The sequence below is a fragment of the Notamacropus eugenii genome, chromosome 2 (assembly GCF_028372415.1).
Source record: "Notamacropus eugenii isolate mMacEug1 chromosome 2, mMacEug1.pri_v2, whole genome shotgun sequence".
Lineage (NCBI taxonomy): Eukaryota > Metazoa > Chordata > Mammalia > Diprotodontia > Macropodidae > Notamacropus > Notamacropus eugenii.
In genome coordinates this window covers 343,873,538-343,891,795 of record NC_092873.1, presented here as the reverse complement: position 1 = coordinate 343,891,795, position 18,258 = coordinate 343,873,538, and the positions used below count along the sequence as shown (strand labels likewise).

Here is an 18,258-nt window from a genome sequence, read left to right as displayed (position 1 = left end):
TTATTACATTTTGCAGATGATATGATAGTTAATCTACAGAGTCCTTGAGTTCCAACTAAAAATTTATTCAAATAATAAATTCAATAAGTATAGAATTCAAACTAGATCCACAAAAATGTGCCTTTCTAATGTATAATCAACAAAGTCCAGCAAAGAAGAGAAAGAAATCCCATTCAAAATAACTACAGATGGATAAAATATACACTTATCAAGACACACAACTGTAACTACAACTATAAAACAATCTGCAGAAATAAAGGAAGACTTAGTAATTGGAGAGAAATTAATTGCTCATGTAATCGAAATGATAGCACTACCTAAATTATTTATAGATTCAACACCAAAAGAAACAAAACATCTAAGATTCATTTTATGTAACTAAACAAAATTAAAAGGGAATTCATTTGGAGGAACAGAAGTTTAAGTATTTCAAAGTAATAAAAAAAAGTGGGAGAAAGGGGTCCTAGTAATACCAAATCTTAGGTCATAATACAAAGCAGTAATCAACAAAACTATTTTGTATGGGTAAAATGATAAAAAAGTTAATGAATGGAGCAGATTAGGCATACAAAATTCAGATGCCACTGAAAACGGAACAGTGGTCAATAAAACTCAAGGATGTCAATTTTAGGTGGGTAAGAACTCAACTATTTGAGAAAAATATTGGGAAGAATGGATAATAATTTATTAGAAAGTAGGCATAAATCAAGATCTCATACCATATGCCACATAATCTAAATGAATACATGACCGACATATGTCACATAAGCTGGAGGGTAATGGCGATATCTTTCATCAACAATCAAAAGGTAAAAAGATCTTAATCAAATAAGTTTTCACAGTAGATGGAATGAACAATTTTGATTACATAAAATTGAAGTTTTGCAAAAATAACATTGTTATTTATCACATAAAATAGCAGTTAAGAATTAGAAGGGAAACAATCAATTTGGACAAAACATCTTTGTGACAAATTTCTCTGATATACAAGATATATAGGAAGTTAATACAAATATATAATGAACTCTTTCCTCAAAGGGCAAAAGGACAAAGAAGATAAACAGTTCTCCTGATTGTATTTCCACAATACTTGAATTGTTTCTTTCTAGCTGCTTGCAGTATTTTCTCCTTGACCTGGGAACTCTGGAATTTGGCCACAATGTTCCTAGGAGTTTCTCTTTTTGGATCTCTTTCATGCGGTGTTCTGTGGATTCCTTGAATATTTATTTTGCCCTCTGGTTCTAGAATCTCAGGGCAGTTTTCCTTGATAATTTCATGAAAGATGATGTCTAGGCTCTTCTTTTGATCATGGCTTTCAGGTAGTCCCAAAATTTTTAAACTGTCTCTCCTGAATCTATTTTCCAGGTCAGTTGTTTTTCCAATGAGATATTTCACATTATCTTCCATTTTTCCATTCTTCTCTCTTTGTTCTGTGATATCATGCTTTCTCACAAAGTCCTTAGCCTCCATCTGTGCCATTCTAGTTTTGAAAGAACTATTTTCTTCAGTGAGCTTTTGAATCTCCTTTTCCATTTGGCTAATTCTGCTTTTGAAAGCATTCTTCTCCTCATTGGCTTTTTGAGCCTCTTTTGCCAATTGAGTTAGGCTAGTTTTCAAGGTGTTAATTTCTTCAAGATTTTTTTGGGTCTCCTTTAGCAGGGAGCTGATCTGCTTTTCATGCTTTTCTTTCATCTCTCTCATTTCTCTTCCCAGTTTTTCCTCCACCTCTCTAACTTGATTTTCAAAATTCTTTTTGAGCTCTTCCATGGCCTGAGCCCATTGGGTGGGCTGGGACACAGAAGCCTTGATTTCTGTGTCTTTGCCTGATGGTAAGCATTGTTCTTCCTCATCAGAAAGGAAGGGAGGAAATGCCTGTTCTCCAAGAAAGTAGCCTTCAATAGTCTTATTTCTTTTCCCTTTTCTGGGCATTTTCCCAGCCAGTGACTTGACCTCTGAATATTCTCCTCACACCCACCTCACCTCCTCCCAGCCAGCGTTTGGGGAGTGAGATTCAAATGCTGCTTCCAGCCTTAGGGCTTTTGGCGGGGGCAGGACTGCTATTCAGTATGAGATTATGTTCAGGTGGTCAGGGCAGGGCCGCCTCTCAGGCTCAGTTCCCTCAGGGGGTTTATGCATAGACCTTCCACAATGGATTCAGGCTCCCGCCCGCTTGGGGAGCCCTGGTCTGCAGCCACCTCTCAGCTTCTACCTCCCGGGGGGCCCGAATCATGGGGGCACCCCACTCCCCTCTCCAACCGCCAAAGAGACTCTCTCACCGACCCCCGCCACCTGTGGGCGGAGGGACTTGTGCGGCCACTGGAGATCCCGTTCCTGAAGCCTGCTCGGGTCTGTTTCTCTTGGTGCCGTGGCCGCAGCAGGTCTGGGCTGGGCTGGGCTCCGCGTCTGCAGCGCAACGGACCTTTTGCGAGAGGTTTGCAGGTCCCTCTGTGGGTGGAGGGACCCGCGTGGCCGCTGGAGATCCTGTCCCTGAAGCCCGCTCGGATCTTTTCCTCTCGGTGCCGCAGCCGAGGCAGGGCTGCCCTCAGCTCCCAGTCCTGGCGCCCAGTCCGCAGCGCGAAGGACACCCCGCGAGAGGTTTGCAGGTCCCTCCGGAACAGAAATCTCCCTCGCTCCAATATTACGTGGCCTCTGGGTGCAGAATTCGCCGTGAGTTACTCCCCTGTAGCCGTTCTGTGGGTTGTGGGATAAACAGTTCTCAAGAGAAAAAATGTTACAAAGAAAAAAGGAGCTATTTTTAAAAATGCTACAAATCAGTAATTGTAAGAAAAATGCACATTAAAACAACTCTGATGTCCTACATTATACCCATCAAAACGGCAAAGATGACAAAGAAAGGTAAATGACAATTGTTAGATCTGCTCTGTGAAGACAGGTATATGTGTGTCCTGTTGGGAGAATTGTGAAATTATCAACCATTATGGAAAGCAATTTAGAACTATACTCAAAAAAGTCACTAAACTATGTGTAACCCAGAGCATATTACAAGCATATTCTCCGAAGATTTTTTTTTTTAAAAAAGGAGTGCAGTCCTACGTACAAAAACATTTATACTGACACTTTTGTTGTGTTTAAAGAAACAAAGTGGGTGCCCACCTACTGCAAAATGGCTGAACAAATTGTGGTATATGAAAACAATGGAGTATTAAAAGGACAGATTCTGAGAAATGGACAGACTTTTATGAACTGATGGAAGAGTGAAGTGAGCAGAATGAGAATTATTTAAACAGTGACTACAACACTACAAAGCAAAAGATCCTTGAAAGACTTAAATACTCTGATTAATGCAATCGACAGTCACAACTCAATTAGACTAATATTGAATGATGTTTCCCTCTTTTTGATGAAGAGGTAATAGACTTCAGGCAAAGAATGAAACAAAGAGAGTTAGGTAATGATCAATCCACTACAAATGTTTTTGAGGGAAAACCTCCATTTCTTATTTTGTTCATTTGGGTAGTTTACATTTTTGCTGATATTATCCAATTTTCTTTGAATTTTCAGATCTGCTGAAGCCCAGCTGTAGGAAGTTACTTCTAATCATTTTAAAAATGTCCTCTGTTGGGAATTCACTTCATTATCTATTCTAATTATTTTTCTGTCTCTTTGTCTTAAACAAGTTAACTAATGCTTTATCAATTATGATGGACCTCTTAAAAATAGCTCTGTTGTGTTTATCAGTTTTATAATATTTTCAAGTTTCTTGATTTGTCTAATTTTTAGCCCTTCTTTTGTATTTGCTTTGGGATTGCTAATTTATTTTTAGGCTTCTTTTTTTAGTTACATGCTTAGTTCACTTTTTGCTACTTTACTGATATAAGTTCCTTTTTTCTATTTTCTTAAATTTTCAGAGATATATATATTTTTTCTTAATGAATGTTTCAGTTGTGTCTGTAAGTTTGGGCATACTGTTTCACTGTTCTTACCATTTTTAACCCAAGTATTGTTTCCATGATTTGTTCTCTGATTCAGTCTTTAAGATGTCATTTCTTAATCTTCATTTGGGTTTGTATCTCTTGTTTATATTTCTTTTATGCTTTACTATTATTTTATATTATAAACTTTCCTTTCAACATTTTTGATTCCCTCATGTCCCAGGACACTATCAACTGATATAAAGTTATCATGGGATGCCAGGAAACGTGTCTTTTTAATATTTCCATTCAGAAATTGTCAGGTCAGTCAAAAGCAGCTTATTTATCAATTCATTCAGCTTTATATTTTCCTGAGGATAGTTTCTTAATGGTCTTTTATAAATATTGTTATGATAGTGACACAATGAAACAAATCTAATGTCTTACCTCATATCCATCAAACTGGCAAAAATGATAAGGGAAAATAACAATTGCTGGAAGCGCTATGTGATAAAGTGTATTAATGTGCTCCTCAATATCCTTTTGCAATCCATACAGCTTTTCTTTTTAAAAAAACCCAGCCACTATGCCATTTGGTACACATACATGTGATTTTTTTTGTGGTCATGGCATTTTGAGGCATAATGTAGCTTCCCTGTTTGTCTCTCTTGATGTTATCACTTATTGTTGCCAACTCTTGTTCTTCAGAGTTACCTAAAACATAAGGTCCCATAATTTCATTTTCACTCTGTATGTCTTCCCATGGTTTGAATGTGAGTTTTTTGGCGTGAAAATAAATCACTGGGCTTTGTTTTCTTATCCAGTTTTCCATGATTTTTTTTTATTGGGGAATTTAATCCATTCACATTTAGGGTACTAACTGTTTTCTTTCAATAACCAGATATATAAATATATTCTTGGTCCTCTCTACAATGTATTGCCAGCACTCAATAGAGGCATCACTATCTACTTCATTCCCCCTGGTGGCATTTATGTCTCAAACCCATGACTCTATATTGGGAGAAACAGATTTCAGACCTGCTCAGCTGGTTTTCTTGTAAGACCCTTTTCCTGCCTTGGTGGAGTCACTTCATGCTTCTGCCAGACTGTTCCCTTTTTGTTAGCCATACCTAACTTTTCTCTTCAATATTTCCCACAATGTTCGCTTTTATTCTCCCTATCAGTCCAAAGGGAAAAGTAGAAATTGAGAGTCTTTAGTGTCTATGTCCTCTTCTGAGAATTCTTGTGTTATCATGTGATGGCCTATAAATGTTGACTTTTAAATCCTGAAATATTAATTCATTTCTGCACAAACTTTCCTTCTGGTTTTTCCCATTACACATTTTATTCCTTAGATTCTTAAGTTCACTGTCTTTTTGACTTTGCCTCCTCACTGTCACCAAATGTGAAGTTTTGTGGGGTATATTTTTTTTTAAGAAAACAAAACAACAAAACATTCTTCCATCCCACATTCATGTCCTTGTCAAGCAAGCCCTTAAAATACAAGTGACTGCCTTTTTCCTATTATGCTTTGTTAATTTTAATTAGTGATAGGCCTCCTCAATATCATTGCTCCTCTCAAACTCTACACTTCTTAGTAGCCATCCTAACTTTTCCTTCTTTTCTGCCCTTGGAGTTCATCTTATTCGAGGACTTCAAGTAACACTGGTAGTGGAAATTTGCCTGGAAAACTGCCTGTGTTTGTGGGGTCAACCTGGGCCAGGACAAAGGAAACTGGGAACTGGGGGGGCATGCCTAGAATGACAAAGATTTCATCTATCCTGGGAGCAGGAATACCTCTAGGCAACTAGACACCCCAATGGCCAGGTGTCTAAAGATACAGCAGAAATGAAGACTGTAGCCAAGGAGGGCACATGACGTCCAATCTCCTATCTCCAACTGCCTGACATTTTGAACTGGATGTCCCACAGACATCTTTAACACATGTCCAAAATGGAATTCATTATCTTTCTCCAAGGCCTTCCCCGTTTCTAATTTTCCTATTAGTCAATCCTCCCATCATCTTCAGGTTCACAACCTCAGTGTCATCCTGGACTCCTTACTTTCATTCACTGTCCTCCACTTTCCCCATCTAATCAGTTGCAAAATCCTATTAATTCTACCTCTGAAATATCTACATGCCTCTTTCTCTCCTGACAGTCACCACCCCGGTTTAGGGTCTTATCACCTCACCTCTCCATTACTGCAATAGCAGGCTGACTGGTTTCCCTGCCTGAAATCTTTCCTCATCACGGTCCATCCTACACTCAGCTGTCAAATTCTTCCTAAATAAAAATCTTGCCAAATAAAATATCTGGCTGTGTCACCCAACCTGCCAACCTTCCCCTCCAACTGCTGCCCCCACCCAACTCAAGTGGTTCCCTGTCACCTCTAATACCAAATATAAAAAACCCTGCTTGGCACTCAGTCTTCATATTTTTCTAGTCTAGTCTTACTATACTTTACTCCCTCTCCACAGACTCTGTGATCCAGTGACACTGGCCTTTTTATTATTCCTCACAGAAGACATTCCATCTTCAGAATCCAGGTATTTTCACTGGCTGTCCGCTCATGCCTGGACTGATCTCCTGCCTCATCTCTGTTCCCTAACCTCCCTAGTTTCCTTCAAGTCTCAATTAAAATCCCAGCTTCTAGAAGAAGTCTCTTCCAATTCCCCATTTAATGCTTTCACTGTTGAGCAAATCTCAATTAGAATCCCAGCTTCTATAAGTTGTCGTTCCTAATTCTCCATTTAATGTTTTCACTCTGTTGATTATCTACAATTTATAATTTCCATACCTTGTTTGTACAACCCTCTCATTCCCTACAATATCTACCCCATTAGACTGTTTGACAGCAGGGGCTGGTTTTTGCCTCTGTTTTTCATCCCCAGTATTTAACAAATGCTTGTTGACTGCCTGACATGAGCTGTAAGGGCACTTGGACTGATGAGGTGGTAAACTGGTCTTCAATTGTGTTTTGTATTTTTTTTTTTGAGAACTTATTATGGTGGAGACTTTAATCTATTTTCTTGTCATTATTGAGTTTTCCACATTATGCAGCTTCTTATTTATATTGTTTGGCATGGTAAGGGGAGAGCTGCCCGGAGGAAACTTGTGGCTGCCAACTTCCAAGGATTCCTCTCCTTATACCTTCTTTACAGATGAATAAACTGAGGCTCAATGAGGTTACACTGCCTTCCTCCAGAGTCCAGTGACATATATTCCCATGGGTGAATAGTATCACTTTCTTTGAACTTAACCAAACCAAACTCAGATTCAGAAAAAAGATACACATGAACATAAATGATTTCTTACAATGAAACCAAGGAATATTTTATTGGTAAGTGTAACTATATTTGACATGAACCTGTTACCAAGATAGTGTACCAGCGTGGGTACATATATTTATCTAATTCTTTATATTTTAGGCTATTAGTTTTTTAAAAGCTTCTCTTTATTTGTTCCAAAACTCCCTTTAAACTTGAAGAAGTATTTGCTTAGTTCTCATATTCTGTGATTTGTTGCATGTTTGCATTCATTCTACTCATAACAGCTCAGTCAGACCTAGCCTTTATCATCCTAGACAGAGATCAATCTTTTTTAAGCATGTCCTCAAAAGAAACACTTTGAAGTCACTGCTATCACATACCCTGGGAACTGGCTTTGAACATTTCTTGTTGAACGTTTTCTCTAGTACTGTCTATTAAAGAAAAAAAAAGAATATAAGACACAGGATGTCAGCAAAATTCTCTCAAAATTCTTTGGGTTAAAATTAGCCATGACATTTGGGTATTTAGTTCCCACACAACATCTTAGCAGCACCTGTCACCTCAGCTCTCAAGCAATAACCACTACATCCCCGACAAGCAAGACACACAAGAGAGACTGTCATCAGGGGAGGAAAAAAAGGGTAAAAGACAGGGAAAGAAGTAGGTCAAGTGCATCAACAAGTTTGGATTATCTCGCTAAGCTCACACAGCCTCTTCTCCAGGGTATTAGTCAGTACTTAGAAGCCATGAGCAGAGGAAGAAAGCGGCATGAGCTTTTCATTCCCGTGCCCCGACTCAGAAACCTCAGGCTCAACGTGACCTTGGGAGACTTTCTAGGACATTCCTCCAAGTCCTACCGAAGCTAAATTATCCCTGCTAGGTAAGATCTGTTGCTCCTTTAACCTCAGCGGGCCTCAGTTTCCCCGTACGTCCAACAGCGGCACTGGTCTTGCTCATAGGACCATAAGTCTAGGGCTGGAAGGTATCTCTGAAGTCATCCAGTCTAACATCCTCTTTTTACAGATGAGGAAACCGGAGGCCAGATAAGTGAAGGAAGAAACCAGTCCAAGGTCACACAGGGGCAATGTCAAAACATGGGATTTGAACCCAGGTGTGCGCTAGCACCAGAGCCAGGGCCCTTTCCGGCCGTGCCTCGCCGCCTCTCCCCGGGTTGCTTCCAGTGCTAAAGCTATGACCTGTGGTACGTGCTTTCCCAACCTCCTGCGATCCACCCGGGAGACTTCAGCGCACTTTGTCTCACTCTGTCCTCCCGGGACTTAGGAGGGTATTGGCTCAGTACCCCTTTACAGAGAAGGGGGGCCCAAGACCGTGGAAATGGGGGAAGGAGACGGGGGCGGGAGGGGATGCCTGTAGGAGATCAGGGGCTACCAACGGAAGATGGAGAGGAGAAAAAGGAGGTGCAGGAAAGGGGAGGGGGAAGCCCAGACCACCAGCCTAGGCCCCGAGGCTTCCCACTCCCGTCCCTCCGCCGGGTCCATGCGCCCAACCGTCAGGCGCTGCCTGCTCCCTCCCTTCCCTACCTGCACCGAAAGCTAAAGAAGGGCAGGTGCGGCCGTCGCCGTCGCTACGACCTCGTCCCGGTGGCCTCTCCCGTCGTCTCCTCCCCACACAAGGGAACACGCACGGTTTCGGCCGGAGCCCCTCAAGAGGTAATGCGCGGAGGCAGGGCCCGGCACTCCGTCACTGCCTGCCGGCCGGGTCTCGCACACAGTCATGCACGCACGCACGCACGCAGTCGCTGCGGCGCTCTCCTTTTGCGTACGTTGCATAATTGTGCGCCTGCGCGCTTGTTGCGTGAGGTTGTGGGGTTACGGCCCTCGCCCCGGGGTCCGAGAGGTGGGGGCGAAGGTTAAACATGTTCTTCCGCTCACTGCTCGAGAAGTACAGAAGCACCTACTCCACGCTTAATGGGACCACGTGGCCGTGCGCACGCACGAGCGGGCTGGGAAAGGGAAATTCGACCACCACGTGCCTACGTATTAACACGGGGTGGAAGTTTGTCTTTTTATCTTTTGACTGGACTAGGAATCACCTGGCTCTTTCTCCGGACCCGGATCGACCTACTCCTTTTAGGGCACACTACGAAATTCCTTGACTAAGATTGCCCCTCATTCCTCCCAGATCCCCATCCTCCCCCACGTGTGCAGACGGGTAAAATAATGGCCAGAGGCACATTCGAACAGCTCCGGCCCTCACCCGGGCAACGAGCAGCGAACTAGAAAAGGGAGCACGCACCACCTCTTCTGCTTTTCTTCTCTCCTCCGCAGGGCAAGTGGGGCCTTAGGCTCCGCCCCTCTCCCGGCGTCCTCTTCATTGCGCATGTCACATTACGTACTGCCCTACCCCTCCCCCTCCCAGCAACCGGCTAAGCGGCTGCTGTGACTGAAGGCGGAGAACGGCTAGCACCCACCGGGGCTGGGGAACGGAGACCGAGCACACGTAATCCGGAGCTGCGGGACTCGTCAGTGGCTGCGGTGGCTCGGTAGGCCACTTCGGGCTGGCGGGGCGGGAGGGGTCCAGGGTGCTGGGCCGGCAACTCCTAGGGCACCGGGAGACTGCCGTGTGGCCTACTGTAGGCCTAAGGACCTCGGCCTGCCGTAACAAAGAGTCGGGCCAAGCCATCTCGACCGAGGCGAAGGCTGAGAGAACCCTGAGGGCCCCGTTGGCGGGGTGGCCCGAGGGCGCGGGCCGAGCCCGGGAGCCGGGGCGTGGGGGGAGGGGGCGGGCCGAGCAAGGGTCCCGCCCCTGGCGCTCGCCCCGCGATCGCGGCTTCTGCGTTGTCCCGGTTGGCGGCTCTTGGGAGGTGGGACGACTGACTATTTAATGGAGCCGCGCCGTAGGCCCGGGGAGCGGGGTGGGCGCCGGGGGCCCGCCGGGTCCTGCGGTGGGTCGGGAAGCTGTCCGCCCCCGAGCCTCAGGTGAGAGATCCGGGTTCGACGGAGCCCGGACACTTCGCTGCCGCTGTTGGTGGCGTTTGTGACCGAGTGTTTTCATCCCCATTTAAAAAAAAACAACCGAAAAAATTCCTGCTGAGTTGTAACACCACTGAGTTATATTCAGTTTGGAGAGAGGATTGACGACCCGTACTTTACTGGTATTCAGCACAGCATCTCCGTTTGACCCTGCGTATAGTGCGAATTGTGGGAGCAGTAAACCTCTTTGTAACTGAATTTTGATGCACGCTGAATGTATTCATTCGTGTAGGCAAGTCTTTCTAGCCCACACCAGAGGTGCTAAACACAAACACTAACTCGGCCCAAACCCGATTAAAGTTGAGAAATATTTAATGAACTCTATAAAAATACAGTGAAACATACTCAGTGTGAACATGTGACTTGCTGAGTTAAATATACTCCCCACAGGGAGCCTTTTGTAAAGGTTAGTGACTTTTCTTTCTAGGTGAGTTTCGATAGTAATAGAGAGGAAAAAGGAATAGGTGTGTGCTAAAAGCAATTTTGAACGGTATTGAAGTTACTGTTGACTAGTCATCTCGTGGCACCTAGGTAGAGCCGTGGGTAGAGTACTGCACCTGGAATCAGTTAGCCTTAACTTCAAATCTAACCTCAGTCATCTACTTGCTGTGTGACCCTGGGAAAGTTACTCAACTTCAGTCTGCCTCAGTTTTCTCCTCTGCCTAGTATCTGTTTCTCAAGGTTATTGTGAAGATAACATTGTGGTAATTTTGCAAACTGTTTTGAAACCTTAAAGCACTGTATCAACGCCAACTTTTTATTTCATAGAAATGTTTTGATTCCAGAGTGATTTCTTTGCTAAGAACTAAAGAAAAGAGTGCAAGATGTTTATGATGTTTTTAGGTGATATAATTTAGCAAGTTAAAGAGTATTGTCGGACTTAAAACATTATTCATAATTGGTTAACTTGAGACAATAGTTGAAACACTTATATAAAAAAAGATTCACTAAATATATTTAAGTGCTTGCTGTATACAAAACATTGGTATCAGAAAGGAGATGCAAAGATAAATGAGAGCAGTTTTCACTCTGTACTCTATTTGTCCCGTGTATTCCAGTATAAACTTTGGTTAATCTAATCTCCCCGTTATTTTCTTTCCTCTCTTTCTTTCTCCCTCTCTCTCCCTGCCTCCCACCCTTTCTCTCCCTCTCTCTCTTTACACCTACCTAGGTTTGCCTGCCCTCCTTTGCACTGTTATAGTCTCCTGCTTGGAGTCCTCTCCATACTTCATACCGTCTGCCTTTCAGACCTTTTCCCTGCCCATTTGAGGTCTTCTCTGATTACCTCAGTGCAAACTAATCAATCCCTTTTTATTTCTGTGGAGTTTAGTACCACTCAGATTTCTAATTGTTCCTTGTATTGTTTTTCTTGTTTTGTCCTTTGGTTGTTTCTTATGTTTAACTCTGGTCTCTGCAACTACACTCTTCTAGCTCTCCTAGTTTACCTTAGTCTTCCACAGAACTGGGTACAAAGAAGAGGATATTTGTTGATTGAAAGGTAATGTGCTCAAACTCAAACTAGCCTGCTCTTTACAGGGAACTTTCAGAATCTTATTTATACTTGTTTTTGTCAGAGCTAATTTTTTTTAAAGTAAGATATATTCTTCTTTGATTAGTCATTAAATTTCCTACAAGTGTGTTCAAAATACATTTTCAGTTTTGTAACAGGGATTCAGACTCCGTCGTCATTTTCATGATATACACCTAGAAGCGACATTAAGATATTTTTCTTGAACTAACAATACCTTCCCCGATGGAAGTGCAAACAGAATCTTGATTCTGTGTTTCTGATTATGCTCTGTGGTAGGTAGGTATATTTTGGTGGTATAGGAAGCCATTTGAGTTCCACGCTTATCATGAAGCTAAGGGGTTATTTTTACCTCTCTTCTCTCGTCTGTCTGGGAAGGCTTTCAGGAGGAGGAAGTAAGATTTCTAGACCCATTTGATGTTAGATGACCAGCCGGATAAGGAGAATGTTGCTGGCATTTGGTACAACCTGGACAAAGACTTAGATGTAGGAGAATGTAAGAGAAGGCTGACCAGTAGGAAGGAACTTTGAGCAATTCTATAAATAGTACAAAAGTTTGGATTATCCAGGACAGCTGCCCAATAGTTTTCCTTCCATTTGGTTTTCCCTCACTAGCCAACCAATGGGGCTTAGAGAAGGCAAATTAATTTTAATGTAAGTGTAAACTAAGCATTCTTAAGAAGTTAAACCTAGTTTTTTAAACCAATAACTCTTTTCAGAGTTAGCAATTATTTTTAGATTATCTATTGTTTATTATCTGTATTAAATATATTTCTATTAGCATGAATGCTTGAGAGTTGGCTAAAAATACAAAAAGATATATAATTATGTCCTGATAGTAGAGACAAGCAGGACGATTTTGAAAGTTACATGTTGAATTTATTTTACATATGTGTGTGTTTTAAAACAGTAAGTTATACACAACATCCACGACTTCACGTACAGTTCACTTTTTTCTGTTCTCATAAATAGAAGTGCCCGTTTTATTGAGTATTCATTAAATTCAGAATAAAAACAAATTTTAAAACATAGTGAGGTAAATCATAGTATAAGGGAAAAGGATTATGGATACATTTTGAATTAAGCTTAGTTTTATCCAGGCAAGTTTCTAGTAAATTTTCATGAGATTTTGAAGAATAGTATGATAGGTTTCATGGATATGGGGATGACCTTCAAATCTGGAAGCAGGAAATGAATAAGCAGAGTAATAATTTGATTAACTTGTCAATAGCCTACGAGGGAGTATTAATTAATGAATGCTATTAAATAAACCAGATTGTAAAAGGCTTATTAGCTTTAAACTACTTTTTGTCTTTAGCTTTTGGGGGCAAGGAGGATGGGGTGAAGGAGATTCTCCTTTTGTAGATTAAAGAGATATGAAGCAGCAGTTACTTGTTCAGTGCCACATTGACAGCCAGCATCAGAATTAAAATTTGAAAACAAAAAGACTATTCTAAACTGCTGCTGTGTTTAGGTCTCTGGGAGGGCTGTGCTGTTCAACCCACTCATAACTTCCTACTGGTCTTGTCTAGAAATTTCAAAGTGAATGGCAATATTTGTATTGCACTATATTTTCTTGGCCTTGATACTACATTTTATTCATTTTAGCAATTATATGTGCCTCACCCCTTCTTTGAATACCTGCTGACTTTCTTGGCTCTTCAGCTGCTCCTATTGAGCCATATAGAGGAAAAAGATGTCGGGTTAAACAATAGGCTAGCTATTTTTCCTGCCTGTCACCAGTTCTTTTAAATAGCAACTTTACAGGTTATTTTTTTAAAAATCCATCACACTAATTTTTCTTTAATCTGCAGTTTTTCTTTTTTTCCATTTAATAATATTTTCCCAATAAAGATAGTTTCCAACATTCACTTTTACAAGATTTTGAGTTCCAAATTTTTTTTATCCCTCTCTTGCCTCCCCAAGACAGCACACAATCCGATATATAGCCTGAAATTTTTCATTAATGCTTATTATAACACTGATAAATGAAACAGTGCTGTGCTTTTTGGGATTCCTAAAGCAAGCAGAAAATGAGCCCAAAGTAAATATTTTTTTTGCATTTGTCTGTAATTCAACAAGCATTTATTAAGTGCTTACTGTATACTAGGCACTGTGTTAGATACTGGGGATACAGATATAAAAAAATTTAGTCCCTGCCCTCTGGGAGCTTTGCGTTCTCCTGACTGCCATCTGTTGACTTCCGGAAGTCTTTTCCTGGCTTTGCCACCAACTCTGTATAACATTCACTTTTGGTGTCAATTGTCTTATCTTTTGTATGAAGGGGCTGGAAGGGAAGATTGTAAAAGACCTCTCTAGCTCCAGAATTCTGTAATTCTGAGTTGTTTTCATTTCAGTCCTTGTTTGGTTTGTGATTGATTGCAAAAGTTTCTGAGATGTTTTAAAGCATACAGGTCTTGGTGATCTCCCTGGGTAAATACTTTTATTTGGCAAGAACAATACAAGAAACAGAGCTTGATTGAATTAATGACTGGTGGTTTTTTTTTTGTGCAGCTGGTGAACTAGCTTCCCAGGCAAATCCTATCAAATGTGTGAAGCAAATGAGGACATTTACCAAGTCTTGAAAAATACCATTTCCTTTTATGTTGCTTTCTTATCTAGAAGGTAGTCAGTAAGTGCTTTATGTGTATATAAATGTACATTTAGGATAAGTAATAGGAGTAAGTATTTATTTAGGATAAGTAAAAGGAGGCTTACTTGAGGAGCTGAGGTCTGACGTCTTCAAAAATGTGATAGACATAAATAGGAAGATAAAGTAGGGGTGGTAGTTGAAGTGAATTTAGACAAAAAGAATGAGATAGTAATACTAATGCTTTCCACCTCGAGGCGCACCTACTGGATGTTTTTACTGTCCAATTTAGAGGTGAACAGCTGGCCATTTTCGCCTCCTTTAGTGAAAGTGGTTACAGTTGGTGGAAGGGAGGGTAGAGATGTTTTATATGTACTTGGATAAAATATTATTTCAATATTTCAGATGTATGATTTTGTCATTGGTACTCAGTTCACTGACAGAAGCCTCTATAATTTGATGATGATGATGATAGCAATCTAGCATTTTAAGGTTCACAAAGCCTTTTAACAAATGTGATATTAATTGATCCTTATAACAACCCTGGGAGGCAGGTGCTATTATTTTTCCCATTTTGTAGATGAGGAAATGGAGAAAGACACATTAAGTGACTGTCCCATGTGTCTTAACTTTCATATAGCTAGTAGATAACTTAGTATGGATTTGAACTAAGGTACAACAGATTCCAGATCCAGTGTTTTTTCCACTAGGCCACCTGGTCTGGGTGATTGTTACTGATGTGATGAGCCCTGTCAGTGGGTTTCCTTTAATCCTTTTCATTTTGATAAACCCTGCAAGAACTTTTGTTCTCCTACCCTAGGAAGTATCACTTCCATGCCATAAATAAAAACTTCATTGAGAACAAATAAGTACTATTTGATTAAATTAGTGATCATGATTAAAATTTCTCCCTTTGTCTCTATCTGATAATGCCCTATCTTTATGTTTTTTGTAATATCATAGGCATTTTCATGACATTTAAGGGTTTGTTATAGACTAGTGTGAATTCTTCTGAGTGTCAGCATTTGTTAAAAGTTTTTTAACCAGTCTTTTCGCAGTCCAAGAAAATCAATACATATACAGTGAATTCAGAACTAAATTTTAGTTGGAGGTGATTGCTATATTTCATATGAGTGCAGAGTTTGCATGAATTGGATAAAAATCTTCTCGATCCTTTAAAGGTCTATCTTAAATGCAATGTTAAGGCTTTAGCATTTGTTTGTGTCTCTCTTTTTTTACCATAAATTTGACTTACACTTATTTGCATATTCCTACCCTGCTAGAATGGAAGTATGTTCAGGGACAGTCTTTTTCACCTCTCTGTACCCTACAGCAGTAGTCTCCAAAGTGGTACATGTAAAAAACTATCCATTAGAGTGCTGAAAATAAATGTTAGAACTTCTGTTTATATTCTTTATATAAAACAAAAAGAAATTAAACTTTACTCATTTAATATATGGATTGTCACTGGTGCCACTCAGTCCCTATGTGAATATAATCACATCATGGATTACACATGAAGCATGTTGAGAGAAGGGTTGGAGTTCACAAAATGAAAGTCGTTGAGAGTGGCAACCTTACTCATTCCTTCACTCTCAGTGTGTCACAGAGTATTGCTAGTTATATGTGCTCAGTGAAAATGAGGGCAGATTCTTATTAAATTTAGCCAGGATGATAGGTATAAAGCTAGATGCACAATGTAACAAAAATTATGTTCAATAAATGACTACTCAAGAAAAGATTAAAATTAATTGGAGACTAATTTAGTCTGAAAGGATTGATGAGTCAAAGATCAAACCATGGAAATAAATGGTCAAGGAAAATGACAAATGCTGGAGGGGATGTGGGAAAACAGGGATACTAATTCCAGTCTTTACTGTTGGTGGAAAGTCCAGCCATTCTGGAAAGCAATTTGGAACTATCTCCAAAAGGCCATTAAAGTGTTGATACCCTTTGAACCAGCAATGTTGTTACTAGGGGCTATACTCCAAGAAGATCAAAGAAAGAGGAAAAGGATCCATAACGTACAAAAATATTTGTAGTGGCTCTTTTTGTGGTGACAAAGAATTGGAAGCTGAGGGGATGCCTATCAATTGGGGAACAGCAGAACAAGTTGTATATGGTTGTAATGGAATACTACTGTACTGTAAGAAAAGATAAAGTGTTTGATTTCAGAAAAACCTGGGAAGACTTTTATGAACTGATGCAACGTAGAGTGAGCAGAACCAGGAGACCATCTGTACAGTAACAGTAATGTTGTAAAAATAAGCAAATTTGCAAGATTTAGTAACTCTGATTAACATATTGACCCCCTGCAGTTCCAAAGTACTCATGATGAAACATGCTATCCTCATCCAGATAGAGAAATGATGTGTGGAAAGTGGAGGTTGAAGCAATTTTTTCTTTTTCTTGCCTCTGTGTGTGTGTGGGGGATGGGGGAATGGGAGTGGAAATCATATCTATTGTAGAAATTTGTTTTGCATGACTATATATTTGTAGTAGGTTTTTTTTGAATTTTCATCAAGTAGGGGAGAAGTAGAAAAAGAGGGAGAGAACTTGGAACTGGAAAAAAAGAATTAAAACGTCTCTATGCTTAAAAAAATAGAGATAAGGGATAGCTCGGTGGTGTAGTGAGTAGAGTACCAGCCCTGGAGTTAGGAGGACCTGAGTTCAAATCCAGCTGCAGACACTTGACACACTTAGTAGCTGTGTGACCTGGGGCAAATTACTTAACCCCAATTGCCTTGCCTGCCTTTTTCCAAAAACAACAGCAAAAAAGAAAATAGAGATAATTTCATTTAAGAAAAATTCACTGAGACGACAGTGAGACAACATACCAAATTTTGGGGCCTGCAACCAAAACAGTCCATAGGTGACTAAAATTTATATTTTATATCTCTATATATTTATGTATCACCATGATAAAGGGAAGTTTCAGTATGTCGGACTGTGATTGGTCAGACCAATACAAGCTCAGTGCTCTACCACAGATTGGACACAGATAGTCCGTGTGAATATTTGGTGTGGATACTCCAAATTTGTGCATCCTACGTTTACTTTGTGCTGTCTCAATTCTGCTTTGCTCATAGAGCACAGTACTCTTTCTGATGTGGACACGGTATGCTGAGCAGTCCTGTGCCAGTGTCTCCCATGTTGCACAGTCCAATCCAAAGTTCTTGAGAGTGTCCTTGTATCACTTCTTCTGACCACCATGTGATTGCCTGCCCCTTGTGAGTTCTCCATAAAATAGTCTTTTCGGCAAGCGTACATTTTGCATTCGAACAACATGACCAGCCCATCGGAGTTGCGCTCTCTGAAGCATAATTTGAATGCTCTCTCTGAAGCATAGTTTGAATGCTTGGCAGTTCAGCTTGAGCAACAACTTCAGTGCCTGATACCTTATCCTGCCAGGTGATCCTCAGAATCTTCCTAAGATATTTCAAATGGAAGTGATTCAGTTTCCTGGCATGGCACTGATAGACTGTCCATGTTTCACAGGCATACAACGAGATCAGCACAATGGCTCTATAGACCTTCAGTTTGGCAGTCAGTCTAATACCTCTTCTCTCCCAAACTTTTCTTTGGAGCCTCCCAAACACTGAGCTAGCTCTGGCAGTACGTGCCCTCATTGTCAATGTGTACATCCCTGGAAAGTACACTACCAAGGTAAATGAACTTATCTACAGTGTTCAGAACTTCTCCATTTGTTGTAACCAATAGTTCCACATATGAATGGTGTGGTGGTGACTGATGAAGCACCTGTGTTTTCTTGATGTTAATGATTAGGCCAAAATTAGCACAGGCAGCAGAGAATTGATCCATACTTTGTTGCATCTTGGCTTCAGAGGCTGCATTAAGTGCACTATCATCTGTGAACAGAAAATCATGCACCAACACTCCCTCCACTTTAGTATTGGCTTGTAGCCTTTTCAAATTGAAGAACTTACCATCAGTACAGTAGTTGACCTTGATGCTGTGTTCATCCTTATTGAAAGCATTTGACA

General features: G+C 40.7%; 2 protein-coding genes across 7 annotated transcripts in view; one reads left to right on the top strand and one right to left on the bottom strand.

The window, feature by feature from the left end:
• CCDC47 (coiled-coil domain containing 47) overlaps positions 1–8,937 on the bottom strand; it is a 45,535-nt gene extending 36,598 nt beyond the window's left edge. For 3 of the 5 annotated variants that reach the window (XR_011975108.1, XM_072645837.1, XM_072645836.1), the window contains exons 1-2: positions 8,685–8,901; positions 7,524–7,574 (exon numbers count right to left, since the gene is read on the bottom strand). Coding sequence is in view for 2 of the 5 variants with exons in the window: in XM_072645837.1 (XP_072501938.1) it covers positions 7,524–7,545 (22 nt within the window). In the remaining 3 variants the exon portion in view is untranslated. Of the gene's footprint in view, positions 1–7,523; positions 7,575–8,684 lie in introns of all 5 variants that reach the window. The other 2 variants (XM_072645839.1, XM_072645838.1) reach the window with 2 other exon arrangements.
• Positions 8,938–9,522: 585 nt separating this feature from the next.
• DDX42 (DEAD-box helicase 42) overlaps positions 9,523–18,258 on the top strand; it is a 43,969-nt gene continuing 35,233 nt past the window's right edge. The window contains exon 1 of one of the 2 annotated variants that reach the window (XM_072645832.1): positions 9,523–9,646. The gene's annotated coding sequence lies outside the window, so the exon portion shown is untranslated. Of the gene's footprint in view, positions 9,647–9,943; positions 10,083–18,258 lie in introns of those variants that run through there. The other variant, XM_072645833.1, reaches the window with a different exon arrangement.